At 42.6% G+C, this 12,028-nt stretch overlaps 3 protein-coding genes across 3 annotated transcripts in view; 2 read left to right on the top strand and 1 right to left on the bottom strand.

Moving 5' to 3' along the window:
- The first annotated feature begins 1,742 nt into the window (after positions 1-1,742).
- LOC146965182 (four and a half LIM domains protein 2) lies at positions 1,743-7,248 on the top strand. The gene is made up of 6 exons (XM_085765494.1): positions 1,743-1,788; positions 4,310-4,485; positions 4,583-4,757; positions 5,584-5,753; positions 5,839-6,025; positions 6,125-7,248. The coding sequence occupies exons 2-6, from the start codon at positions 4,330-4,332 to the stop codon at positions 6,274-6,276; spliced, it is 840 nt and encodes a 279-aa protein (XP_085621620.1). The 5' UTR covers positions 1,743-1,788; positions 4,310-4,329; the 3' UTR covers positions 6,277-7,248.
- me3 (malic enzyme 3, NADP(+)-dependent, mitochondrial) overlaps positions 4,676-12,028 on the top strand; it is a 132,467-nt gene continuing 125,114 nt past the window's right edge. The window contains exon 1 of the mRNA XM_085765487.1: positions 4,676-4,698. The gene's annotated coding sequence lies outside the window, so the exon portion shown is untranslated. The remainder of the gene's footprint in view (positions 4,699-12,028) is intronic.
- On the bottom strand, positions 7,092-11,588 carry tslig2 (tRNA splicing ligase complex subunit 2). The gene is made up of 4 exons (XM_085765495.1): positions 11,436-11,588; positions 11,088-11,242; positions 8,931-9,180; positions 7,092-8,171 (listed from the first exon to the last, which is right to left on the bottom strand). The coding sequence occupies exons 1-4, from the start codon at positions 11,571-11,573 to the stop codon at positions 8,115-8,117; spliced, it is 600 nt and encodes a 199-aa protein (XP_085621621.1). The 5' UTR covers positions 11,574-11,588; the 3' UTR covers positions 7,092-8,114.

The raw sequence follows: 12,028 nt of genomic DNA, 5'->3' as shown, positions 1-12,028 counted from the left end.
AGTCATCTGACTTCAATTTCACCTACAACCAAACGGCACAGCTTCCTGTTTACCCCAAGCTGCCCACTTTTAACCTGTTAACAGTAAGACTCTGGAAAACTTTGCAAAGCTTTTGCCCACGGTTTATCAGAAATTGAACAACCTCTGCTGAGTTTATTTTGAACCCAGTGTGTAAAATATCCAAAGGCCTGTCCAGTATTTGGCCTGTGGTTGCAGAGCTTAACAGACGTTACTCGAAATGGCTAATAAAATAAGCCAAAGTGACAGAAAAACATTGTTCATTTAAATTAAATCTGATAACTAATGTCCTTGCAACAGCTAATCAGTCTACATTATCTGTAAACACAGTGGTGATTTGAGCTAAATGCTAAAGTTAGCACACAAATTGATGTGCATACCATGTTCACCATGCCAACATTTGCTTGTTAGCACCACACACACACACACACACACACACTAGGGCCTCATTAGTTTTTCAGGTATCTGGTCATGAAGTAAAGTACTGGACAAATTTAAATTGCGTATCAATGTTGGTGCAGGATGATGGTGGTCCAACCTAGGTGTTTAGATCTTAACTCAAGTTAAGTCAATCTGCTGCCGGTGGCACTGGATGAAAAGTCAATAGGATTTAGGATGGACAATAGGATGGTCATGACAGGTATTTTAGTTGGTATCAAATTGGCCTGCGATATAAGAAAAGAAAAACCTATCCTGGTATAAACATAAACACATGCACACAAACTGATTTAATACTTTCCTAAGCACTGGGCTCTTCATGGCTTGCCACAAATAGAGCATCATAATCTTAGTGGAGCACTGCTGACGTATTTTCTCAGTGGAGAGACCACCGGGTCAGGAAAACCTGTTTGAAAGAGAGAGAGAGAGAGAGAGAGGATGAGGAAAGAGAGACTGTGAGTAGAGTATTGGATGTGATGCAGAGGGGGTGTAGCAGTGTGAACAAGAGAGTGTGGGGTTGCAGAAAATAGTGCCACAAGTTTCTTAGAAACCATGTGGGCGTCTGTCATTAGCAGGCCTGGATACCATATTCAACACGTTAGACGTTTGGGACCGAGCGCGTCCTCCCCCGGGAGGAGGAATATAGGGAGGTAGAGACAGATGAGACATATGAGTGTAGGGATAAATCTCCCAGGACAACAGTCTTTGACATTCGACCCTTGGCATCCTTTTCATCACGCATCAGGGGCCTCAGGAAGATCGAGGAATTATGTAACAGTGAATTGTGTGTTTGTCCATGTGTGTGTCCAGTATTATGATAATGATAACCGCAGATATCTGATGAAAACAAAACAGCAGCGGAGAAGACCGACGTGCATTTCTGCAGGAGGCAGGATGGGGTGATGTGTGTGTGTGTGTGTGTGGAGGGGGGAGACACAAGTTATTGGAAAATTAAAAGTGTAATTTAAGGCCACGCGTGAGATGATGAATCACTGAGTGAGTATGTGAGTGAGTGAGCGAGCGAACAAGAAGTGAGTGACCTTAAAAGGCTGCACGGTCTCACTGGTGACTGAATGAGTGAAAGGGGGCCTCGGGGTTATCTCTGTGAAGCACCGCTGTATTTTTAGATCATCTCAAAAAAGATCCCCCCACTGCCCCTCTTCGTAACCCCCCCCCCCCCGAAATCCCCCTCCCCGATGTCGCCCCTCCCCCATTTTCAATTAGCCCCTGATGGGTGGAGTAATGCAATCAGGAGTAACTACAGCTGAGCCGGAGCCTCCCCTCTCAGTCTGCCACAGACTCCGCACAGGCACACACTCCTCAGACAGGAAGGTAAGACCCAGCTCTGTTCAGCTGCTCCACTATCTATCCATCCATCCACTCATCCATCTCTCCATCCTTTTTTTTTTCCTTCACTGGTCTTCATGCACTGTGTCTTCCATTCCCAGAGCCACAGCTGCTTCACTGTGGCATCCTCCTACCTACCTGCCTCCCCACCCACCTGCTCATGTCCTCGTCTTTTCCACCTGCACAGTACCTTCACTATTTAACCACCACCCCTCCTCATGTTCCTCCTCTCTGTCTTGGAGACAGTCTGACTTCCTCTTTTATTATAAATCATTTCACTATCTATTCTCATCCAAAAAAAAAAAAAGAAATGCACAACCCTTGTTGGCTCCTGTTAGCAGAGTCAATTTCCACCTTCCTCCTCTTCTTTTCCTCTCTCCTCATCAACCTCACACTTCCCTTCAGCAACACTGTGTTGATGAAGGTGTCAGCTCTTTACTAGTTAATATATTACATAGACGTAACTTCTATTTTGTTAAACAGCTCATGCATAACACAGCATTTTGTCATCATTCAATTCAGCACAGATATATCCTGTGGTAATGTGAGCACAATAGTTAGTAAGGGATTTGAGAGGTTCCTGAAAATATATGGATGTATGAGAGCTTATTGAGTTACTTTCTACTGTAGGTACTTAGAACGCAAATTGTAATGCGAGATTTAAAGGGAACATTTCAAATTTAGGACCTAATTTGATTTGACATTTTATTTCATTATCCACTTACCAGGTGATTCTTAGTGGCTGTCACTTTAGGAATTGCTGCTGTTTAAAGGTCAGTGGTTTGCATTTCCTCAGATGGTTGGAGAATATTTGAGACACAGGCCTGTGCATCTTTAAAATGTCTGAAACGAAGAGAAATTTGTGCAACAGTGGAGTTCCTTATTTAGCTTGACCAATAACTCACATTTACTAGTAAAAGCAAAACTTTTACGGCAATGAATGCACAATCATTTGATGGATCACACAAAAACAGTATCACATGAGGAGTTCCTCACCTTTAAAGACAGGCGAGTTGTCTTTAAGCGCTGGAACTTTCTGGGGATCGACCAGGCTGCACAGCGGTCCAATACTTACCATGTAACTGGCTGTAGCTCAGCTTAGACAGACTCCCAGATGAGAAGCATCAAAGAGGCCCCAGAAGCTGGCAAACAGCTGCATGGCACGTCTGAATAGCTGGGGGTTTTATTTGTGGCAGTTCAGATTATCCGATTTTTATTTTTAGGAGTCAGATAAATCCTTATGTAAGCTAGGTGAGTCATGGTGGGAGCAACAGACAATGAGGGAATGTGGGAGGGGTTGAGAAAGCTCAGAGCGCAGAGGACACGCAGATTAAGCGTCTCAACTTCGACCAGATAAAGGATTCTAACCTTCTGAGTGTCGGGAACATCACAAATCACTCGCAGATCTCATGTTAAACCGCTGAGGCAGGAATACACAGTGAAACACAAATAGATCAAAAGGAAAAAAGTTAACAACAGAACAACAGAGGAGAGCGACTCAATTAAAACCAGGAATCCAAGAAATTAAGAACAGCACAAATGAACATGTAGGAATAAAACTTACGTTGTCCAGCTTTGTTTCCAGCTATAGCTGCTGAGGAATCAGTGGACACATAGTTGCATGAATATTGGAGCATGTGAGTGAGTGACAAATCAAAAGCCTGCTGCTATTGAAGGCTTTATGTGCAGGATCACTGGACATCCATCCATCCGTTTTTCACTCACATGAGAGTGCTCAAATATACAGCCCACACTATCCTGGGTCTACAGAGAGTAAGAGTATTTAGCCACAGGTGGGATAACCAGAGGGCTTAGCAGCCAGACCACCAACAGCTGCAGACTGCGAGTAGTCATTATTACAAGTGCCATTCAAACCTACTTATACGCAGACGCACACACACGCGCCGCACACACACACCCACAATGACAAGGGATACTGTGATCTGGTGCTGACAGCTGGAGGCGAGCTGATGGATGGGTCAGTGCACGGTGGCATGGCGGGTGTTGGTATGCATCAGTTCAGACGTCGACTGTCTCTAAGCAGGACTGATAGGAGTTATTTATATGCTCCTCATCTGTCACCTTCTGCTCCTGACACTGAGAAGAGAATAAAAGGACTGCTGAGAGATGAGAGGAGGAGATGAAAGGGGAGAAAAAACAACACATTGTGGAAAAACCCTGCACCGTGAAGGGTCTTGATACTGAATGCTGATATTGTGCCTTGGAAAAAATTTATTGCGAGGAATTTCCGATCACTAGGAAATTGCTCTCTGCTGAGCGTCACTGTCAGTGCAGAGATGGATTTGGACAGAGGAGCAAAAAAAAAAATAAGCAAAACTGTCTTCAAGAGTTACTGTTGTTTTTCTGGTGGCAGGATGTGGAAAAGCTGCTGTAATGATCCAGATGAAGCTGTGTGAACGTCTTCTTCAGCTTCCCTGCTGTTCGACTGTTTCTGAGTCTTTGTTCTCCCACCTTCTCTTTCTCTTTCTTTCTTTCTCTCTATCAGGTGAGTGACCCCGGGTCAAAATGACTGAGCGCTACGACTGCCATTACTGCAAGGAGACCCTGTTTGGGAAGAAGTATGTTCTCAGAGAGGAGAATCCCTACTGTGTGAAATGTTACGAGAGCCTGTACTCCAACACCTGTGAGGAGTGCAAGAAGCCTATTGGCTGCAACACCAGGGTAAGACACTCACAGAATACTTCTTTTTTTTTTTACCTATAATATGTTCTTTCTGTGGGTTTCTTTGCTGAAATTGTCCTGCCCGTGTCTTTTGCAGGATCTGTCCTACAAGGACCGTCACTGGCACGAGGACTGTTTCAAGTGCTTCCAGTGCAAGCGCTCGCTGGTGGACAAGCCCTTCTCCACCAAGGATGAGCAGCTCCTCTGCACCGAGTGCTACTCCAATGAGTATTCCTCCAAGTGCCATGAGTGCAAGAAGACCATCATGCCAGGTAGGAAGAGAGCACAGCCAGTTTGAGTTGAGCCAACACCAACAAAACAGACAGAGTAAACAAAAATGCAATTTCTGATGTGCAGAGAATAGTAGCTCTCATTTTGCGTCCTGTAAACCCTTATGAATAAAAAGTAGCCTTTCATTTATGTTATTTCATGAGTTGGATTAATGATTGAATGATCTCCAGAGGTGAATCCATTGCACCAGTACAATTGCATGTGTAATTACTTAGGAATAGATTAAATATCAAACAAAAATTAACGGGAGAAAATGACAAATCCACTTTCTCTAAACTGTCTTCCAAACAATATTCAGTGTTTTCTTGAACTCCATCATGTATTTGTTGGTGTAGGCTGTAGGTGAAAAGAGCATGAAACTGGGAAGTCACTTAACTTTCCAACGGGAGTAAAAGCAGAGATATCTGGGTTGGAATCAGTGGGACAAGGTCGACTATTACAGGCTGTGTTAGAAACTTTATAGTTTTTCAGTATAAAAATACTAACTGGTTAGGGCATCACTGTGCGTGCACACTCGTGCTCACAAATTGCCACATGTTTTTTCCATTGAGATTCAATCATGTGCATTCAATTGAATGTATCCTGTTATGATGAGCCAATGCTGACTAAATAGATAATAACAAACCTGAAATGAGTAATTCTGAAAACATCTCCTCAGACGATACTAAAGAACCATCGAAGCACAAGTTACACTAATGCTTTTACAGGCATTACACCGAGACATAAAATGTGTAGTTTCTGTAATTGTCTTATTACTGCTTTATTGACCTTTAACTTCACTCAACTCAATCTCATGTTCCTCTGAAGGCTCCAGGAAAATGGAGCACAAGGGCAACAGCTGGCATGAGACCTGCTTCACCTGCCAGAGGTGCCAGCAGCCAATCGGCACCAAGAGCTTCATCCCCAAGGACACTCATAACTTCTGTGTGCCCTGCTACGAGAAGCAGTTTGCCATGCAGTGTGTGCACTGCAAGAAGGTAGGAGCCGGAATGAAATCAATCATAACTGATGTGTTCAATCGGTCTTGATGTTCACACCTAATCATGTCCTCCCATCCACCAGCCCATCACCACTGGCGGGGTGACCTACCGCGACCAGCCCTGGCACAAGGACTGCTTCCTGTGCACTAGCTGCAAGCAGCAGCTGTCTGGCCAGAGGTTTACCTCTAGAGATGACTTTGCTTATTGTCTCAACTGCTTCTGCAACCTCTATGCCAAGAAGTGCGCCTCCTGCACCACCCCCATTAGCGGTAACTATTAATTATCAGTCATCTTCTTCTTCCTGGATCTAACAACAAATCTCTCCTGTTTCTCTTTTGTCTTGACTCACACCGGATTTTCTCTTTCAGGCCTCGGAGGCAGCAAGTACATTTCCTTTGAGGAGCGCCAGTGGCACAATGACTGCTTCAACTGTAAGAAGTGCTCCGTGTCCTTGGTCGGGCGTGGGTTCCTCACCGAGCGTGATGACATCCTGTGCCCAGAGTGCGGCAAAGACATGTAAACTCAGTGTCAGGGATAACAGATAGGCCTACAGCTGATTGGCTGATGATAATTATGATCAAGGAATGAGAAATATGCAATAAATACTATCTGAGCACAGAGAATAGCATCTTTACTATCAAGCATTACTATGAATGTACATGACAGACAAACTACTAACAATGTTATTTGAATTCAGAAAGTTTATGTTAAATTTTATCTCTCTGAGAAAGTCCTTACTAACCAAATAACTGTCGGCACGAATTTATACATTTGCTAATGAAGGAGCAACACGTTTGTAGATTGACACTGTAAGCATTTTGAAATAAATCTACAATATTAATGCAGACTTAAACGTGTAATAATAATTACTGCTCTGTGCATGGATTAGCTTGATGCTATAATTGGTTTGAGTTTTATGAATGAGTTCTGCTGTAACTAGATAAATATAATATTCATGTTGCATCTGTTTCTATTATTCCTAATTGTAGCTGCATGAAATTTCTGAATTGTTAATACAAAGAAAAAACATTACAAAAGGTTTGTAATGTCTCATTTGGCAAATGAAAAAAAAAAATTAAAATATATATATTTAATTAAAAAGTTAAAAACATGTTGCAGATTGCTGGGTCTAAATCACTTTAAAAGTCTAGACTTCCTTTATTTTTATTTTTTTAAACCACAACATTCATCCATCCTTCAGTGTAAAAGTACATTATGTAATAAATATCACAATACTAGCATATCAAACATGGGCCACGAAGCTGCTGACTTTTCTACTGCAGTAAAATCAACAGAAGTGATTAATTTTAATCGACATTTTATTTTTAAAAAAAGAAAAAGAAATGTTGGTACAAATGTGTCGCTTGGTTTGACAGCGGATTCGCAACGTTTTTGTGAATCCTGTTACTGCGTGTTTCTGATGAATAGTTTCAAAGACAGCAACCGCAAAGTCAATTTGTCCACAATTTTAAATAAATCTTCTTCAAAAAGACTTTGTTCTCAGTTTAGTTTGTATTCCTTTCTTTTCCTGAAGCATTAAAATGTGATATTTACACGTATGAATGGAAGTTACCTGCTTCGTCGGTGTCAGAGTGGCTGCTCAGCAGTGGATGATGCTCTGGCTGCACAAGAATATCAGTTTTATCTATGAGATGTTTAACAATCTACATAGATATTTAAAAACCCTGAACAACTTGTGAAACTGCACTGAGGTTTTGAACAAAGCCCGATGGGATGAAGTTAAATAAAAATAAATTGAGCATAGAACATCTGCTCAAAAATGTCAAGCACACACTTTCTGCTGTGGTTCAGCATAAGCTGTGGTGTGTATTCCTTCAAGAATGTATGAAAAAGCCAGAGAACAACAGCTGAGACTTGCTAAACACATAATGTGTTCACGATGTCTCTAGGATACGTCCAGACTGTGAGATCCTTTAGCAAAGAAACTCACCACTAACTCCACTGCAGCCCAGAACTCAGGACCCAGTTACCAAAACCAATCCCTCCACAGAAACATAATGAAGAGCCGTGTCCTAGAGGGCGTTCTGGAGTTGCCGATCATTGATGGTAAGGGCACTTGAGGTTGTGGGAAAGCTACGTACATGGAGGCCTGTGACGACTGTATCTTCAGAGCACCGCCACCGCCGCGTCCTGTGAGCTCTCGGAGCAGAACGACAAAACAGAGAAGTGGACGATGACACACGGGAGAAGAAGTGTCCACTTCTGTCTGTGATAGAATTAGTATGAAAACTGCGATGAGGAGAACAAAGTTAGTGGGCAACAACACTGGGGCGTCGGGTCACGGGAAGTGAAGGATTTGTCCAGCAGAGTCTGAGCTCCGATCCGGTCCATGCTGAGTCAGGGCCATGTCACATGCTGGATCTTTTTCTTCACCTCTGGAGACTTTGGTGTTCCCTGAAGTGATGGAAGACGAGACAAGTATATTAATGCTGGATTCAATCTGCTGTTGTACTTTTTTGCACAGACTTAAATAATTTCACCAATAATTTCAATGCAATTAATAAATTTTTTTTTAATAAAAACTAGATTGATATTTTTTCTTCAACAGTTCAGTCAATTTAAAGGGATAGTTCAACATTTTGGCAAATTGGCCCATTGCCATAATCCCTATAGTGTTAAGAGTAGGTTCGTTACCTTTAATTGTCGGTGCAAGCTATTTTTAGAACGGCAGAGCAGAGCCGCGAGCTGCTCAGAGCTACGCTACGAAGGCTAATGGGATTTCTTGGTTTCCCCTCATCAGATTTGCCAAAATGTTGAACTATCCCTTTAAAAGGGAACTATGCAAGTCGGTCGCTTTTTCGCCATTTTGGTTGCTTCTCTACGGAGCTCCCCCCTCCCTACAGTATCTAAGTGCATATTTTCACTGTTGTAAAAACTCACTGCTAACCCTCCTCCCTCCCCCTCTGGCCATGTGAATTTATTTTCAACAAAGCCGACACGAAGGCAATCTGTGGAGTGATGTCTACCAAGGTGGGTAACGTTAACAAGAGATTACGGAATGCTTCTCGGTCAAGAGAGTCGCTAGGTGGAAGGCTGAGAGCCTCCATTCTCCCCCTAACAAGTCATTTAACCATCACAGTAACTCCAAAACTGTTTAAATAAGCAAATCTTGCATGGTTCCTCTTTAAATTTGATGTCAGGAGATGTTCTTACCGAGTTGTTTGCTTCTCGTTTGAGGTTTACAGGTTCAGTGGTGCGATGAACGGAGGAGGAAGACGTGTTGCCCGCCAGTTTGCGGATGGGGTTGGACAGGTTCGCAGCTGGAGGAGGTTTTAACCTGTCGGTGATCCCTGTGGACGGTGCGCTGCTTCCTTCCGGTTTCTTCACTTTCAGCGAGCCAGAGTGGGAGGAAGTGCCATCGAACACGATCAGGGGCCTTTTCCTATTGTGGTCGTTACTCGAACTAGAAATGGTCAAACAATAAATGATAATAATAATCAGTTGTTTGCATTGCATCAATTGGATTAAATTTGCAACAGGAGGAGCCAACTGCCGAACCAGCAACACAGTGTAATCTGAGCGTAAACATGGAGAACGTTTTTTGACTTTCAACATTAGTGTATTGATAAAAATCAGCGAGTCAGTGTTTTTTAGGAAAGTAGCCATAAAGTTTAATAAGAAAAAAATGACTTATCTCTATCTTGAACGTGCACTGAGTCATGACGCTTTAAAAGACAAAATGAAATTTGGGACAAAATAGCTCCCACCGACCAGAGGCTGCAGCTGTGTCCCAATTTAAAGGCAGCGTTTAAAAGCCAATTGCGTCACACTAACGCAACTAGACGGTCACATTGGATTTCTTTTTCCCAGGCGACAAAAGGATCCAACAGGTGGGTACTTCATGGTGCAAACTTTCACAAAATTTACTGCAGGCCAGTAATGAGCGGTAACAACACCAACAGAAAGCCACTTCTAAATGTCAGTATTATGAACTCAGCATCTGGCAAGAAGTAAAAAAAATAAACACGCACTGAAATACGCACATTAGTGTTAAAAGATTTACTTAAAACCTGTTTAGTTATCTGATTAGGTCCGTGTTTTCCTTCATCCCTAAGTGAAGATCTAATGTGGCTGATGGGACAGTGAATGAGGACTTTCAGAGTGAATATCGCAGAAAGCTAAACCAATATTTCAGAAACCTGATGCCTCTTTGGCAAATGAACTGATGCACTTCACATGGCCGAACACGCTGCTTAGGACTGTGAAGGTTTTGACGAGGCAGCGGCCGCCCCACTGCCAGCTGCAGAGCAGACACATGTAAATAAATGGTCATACATTTGGTTGGCATGTGTCTATTAAAATGGAGTGAAGCACAAAGGCTGCTAAAGCTGGAAAATGTATGATGAACTGTAGTTTAGTGTACAATGATCAGGGCATATTTGTCTTTTGTCACATGGGTAACTACTTGTCAAACTGGTCCAGAGAGAGTTATGTAGGAAATATTCTATTTGCTGTTTCAAAGATATTTAGCTTTTCCAGTTTTTCTATTTTTCATAGAACCTCCAGTCTCATCTACATCTCTATATATCTTCCTGTCTAGACTATTTTCATCGGTCCTAACTTATCTATGACAACAGTTATACATTACGCACAAAACTATTAGGCCTAGTTAAAGTTAACATATTGGTTTGGTTTATTTAACAGTAGCCTCCAGCTACAGTACAAACAATTCGCACTGCCCTTAAACCTGCACTTTATGCGATGCACTTTAGTTTTTAAAACTGCTTTTTTTTAAATTGTTGTCTAACCCAAGTTGGTGGTTTCTATGGTTTTATGGCTTTTGTGTTTATCTCTCTATGTATTTTTGTTTTTGTCTTTGTGATTGTTGCTACCTCTGCAAAACACATGTCCCTCTGTGGGATGATAAAGCTGAACTGAACTGTATGTAGATATGACCCACTGATGATCATTATGGTCTGAGAGTGAGGATCTGGATGTTGTTTGTGTGGACATTTTTTCATTGCTCTTGACGGAGATCCCAGTGGTGCCAACAACCCTCCCATTTAAACCTAGTAATATACCTGATCACAGCTCAAAGTATGAGGATTTGAGAGAGGTATTATTCTGCTAAATCTATAGACAAAACCCTGAAATATTGTTGGTGCTCTGATGATCAAAAACTGGAATGGTTGTTTAATTTCAATGTGTTTAAGACTGCTAATTTTTATTTCCAAAGCCTGAAATGGTGTCTCGTAAACCCATGTAGGCTGGGCATATGTAGGCTATGCATGACACAGTAATACAATTTAATTAATAAATAAATTCATTCATTCATTCATTGTATTTCGTGGTGGAGGTGATGGATCTGACCTGTGGCCGGCTGCTGTCTGCCTGCCCCGGCTCCTCTCCACCCTCCTGCCCCAGCGGCTGTCGGGTAAAGCCCTCTGCGGCAGCGGGATCACATGCCGCAGGTAGAGGTCGGTGAGCCGGTCCCGACCGCCACCGTCCGCGGTGCTGACGTTTCTCTGGTGCAGACACACAAAGCACCGTCACTTCACCTTGTCTCACATAATAGCTACACATGAATGAGGTCTGATGCTCAGACACCAGCGGCTGGTTTTAGCCGGCGGCATGCTAACATTACATTAATTACATTAAACACAAAACTACACAACGAACGACATTTCCCACAATCCCCCCCGCTAGACCTTGACTCACCTCGTTTAAAACGAGCTGTATAAAGTCCTGAGACAACAGCTCGGGGTGCAGCAAAACGTCCACATCCGAGGAACAGACCGACTTTCCATCCTGCCCCGTGGAAGTCGCCATACTGGATGCTCCCCTGTTACCCGGCATGCACCGCGTCACAACAACACGGCCGGGGGTGGGGTTTGGGGGGGCCTGCGTTGTGCTGAGTTTATGATAAAATAACATGTTATGTCAGTTTTTGAGTTTAAACTGCTCGTTTACCAGTTCAACTAGGCTAGATGTCTTTGACTTATTCTCCCTGATGTTATGCTGAAACGTGTAGCCTAGGAGTTTTTAAAGGTTAAACATGACCAAGCCATAAATAAAGGCTTTTTAACTTCTTAAAAGAGAGTGCCTTGGAGATTCTTTTCAGCTTTCATATGAATGAATGAATGATTTTTTTTGTGTCATGCCTGTGGCCCATCCCATATGGGATTACAAGACACATTTACTGACAAATGAAAAACTAGACATAATAGATATAATTGTCCCATCCAAAGAGCACCTCTAGGAAATAATTTCTGAGTCCCTCACAGACATTTTGTGGGTCTTTGGCTTATTGT

Source organism: Trachurus japonicus, chromosome 21 (assembly GCF_045865225.1).
Source record: "Trachurus japonicus isolate A0001 chromosome 21, Traja_1.0".
NCBI lineage: Eukaryota > Metazoa > Chordata > Actinopteri > Carangiformes > Carangidae > Trachurus > Trachurus japonicus.
This window is presented reverse-complemented; position numbering and strand designations above follow the sequence as displayed.

What these genes read in the sequence shown, in the direction of transcription:
- LOC146965182 (XM_085765494.1), top strand. Translation starts at nt 4,330, where the DNA reads ATGACTGAGCGCTACGACTGCCATTACTGCAAGGAGACCCTGTTTGGG. An exon ending in AGTGTGTGCACTGCAAGAAG is followed by an intron (nt 5,754 to 5,838) that starts GTAGGAGCCGGA and finishes CCCATCCACCAG; the next exon opens with CCCATCACCACTGGCGGGGT. An exon ending in CTGCACCACCCCCATTAGCG is followed by an intron (nt 6,026 to 6,124) that starts GTAACTATTAAT and finishes TTTCTCTTTCAG; the next exon opens with GCCTCGGAGGCAGCAAGTAC.
- tslig2 (XM_085765495.1), bottom strand. Translation starts at nt 11,573, where the DNA reads ATGCCGGGTAACAGGGGAGCATCCAGTATGGCGACTTCCACGGGGCAG. An exon ending in TACAGCTCGTTTTAAACGAG is followed by an intron (nt 11,243 to 11,435) that starts GTGAGTCAAGGT and finishes TGTCTGCACCAG; the next exon opens with AGAAACGTCAGCACCGCGGA. An exon ending in CAGACAGCAGCCGGCCACAG is followed by an intron (nt 9,181 to 11,087) that starts GTCAGATCCATC and finishes GACCATTTCTAG; the next exon opens with TTCGAGTAACGACCACAATA.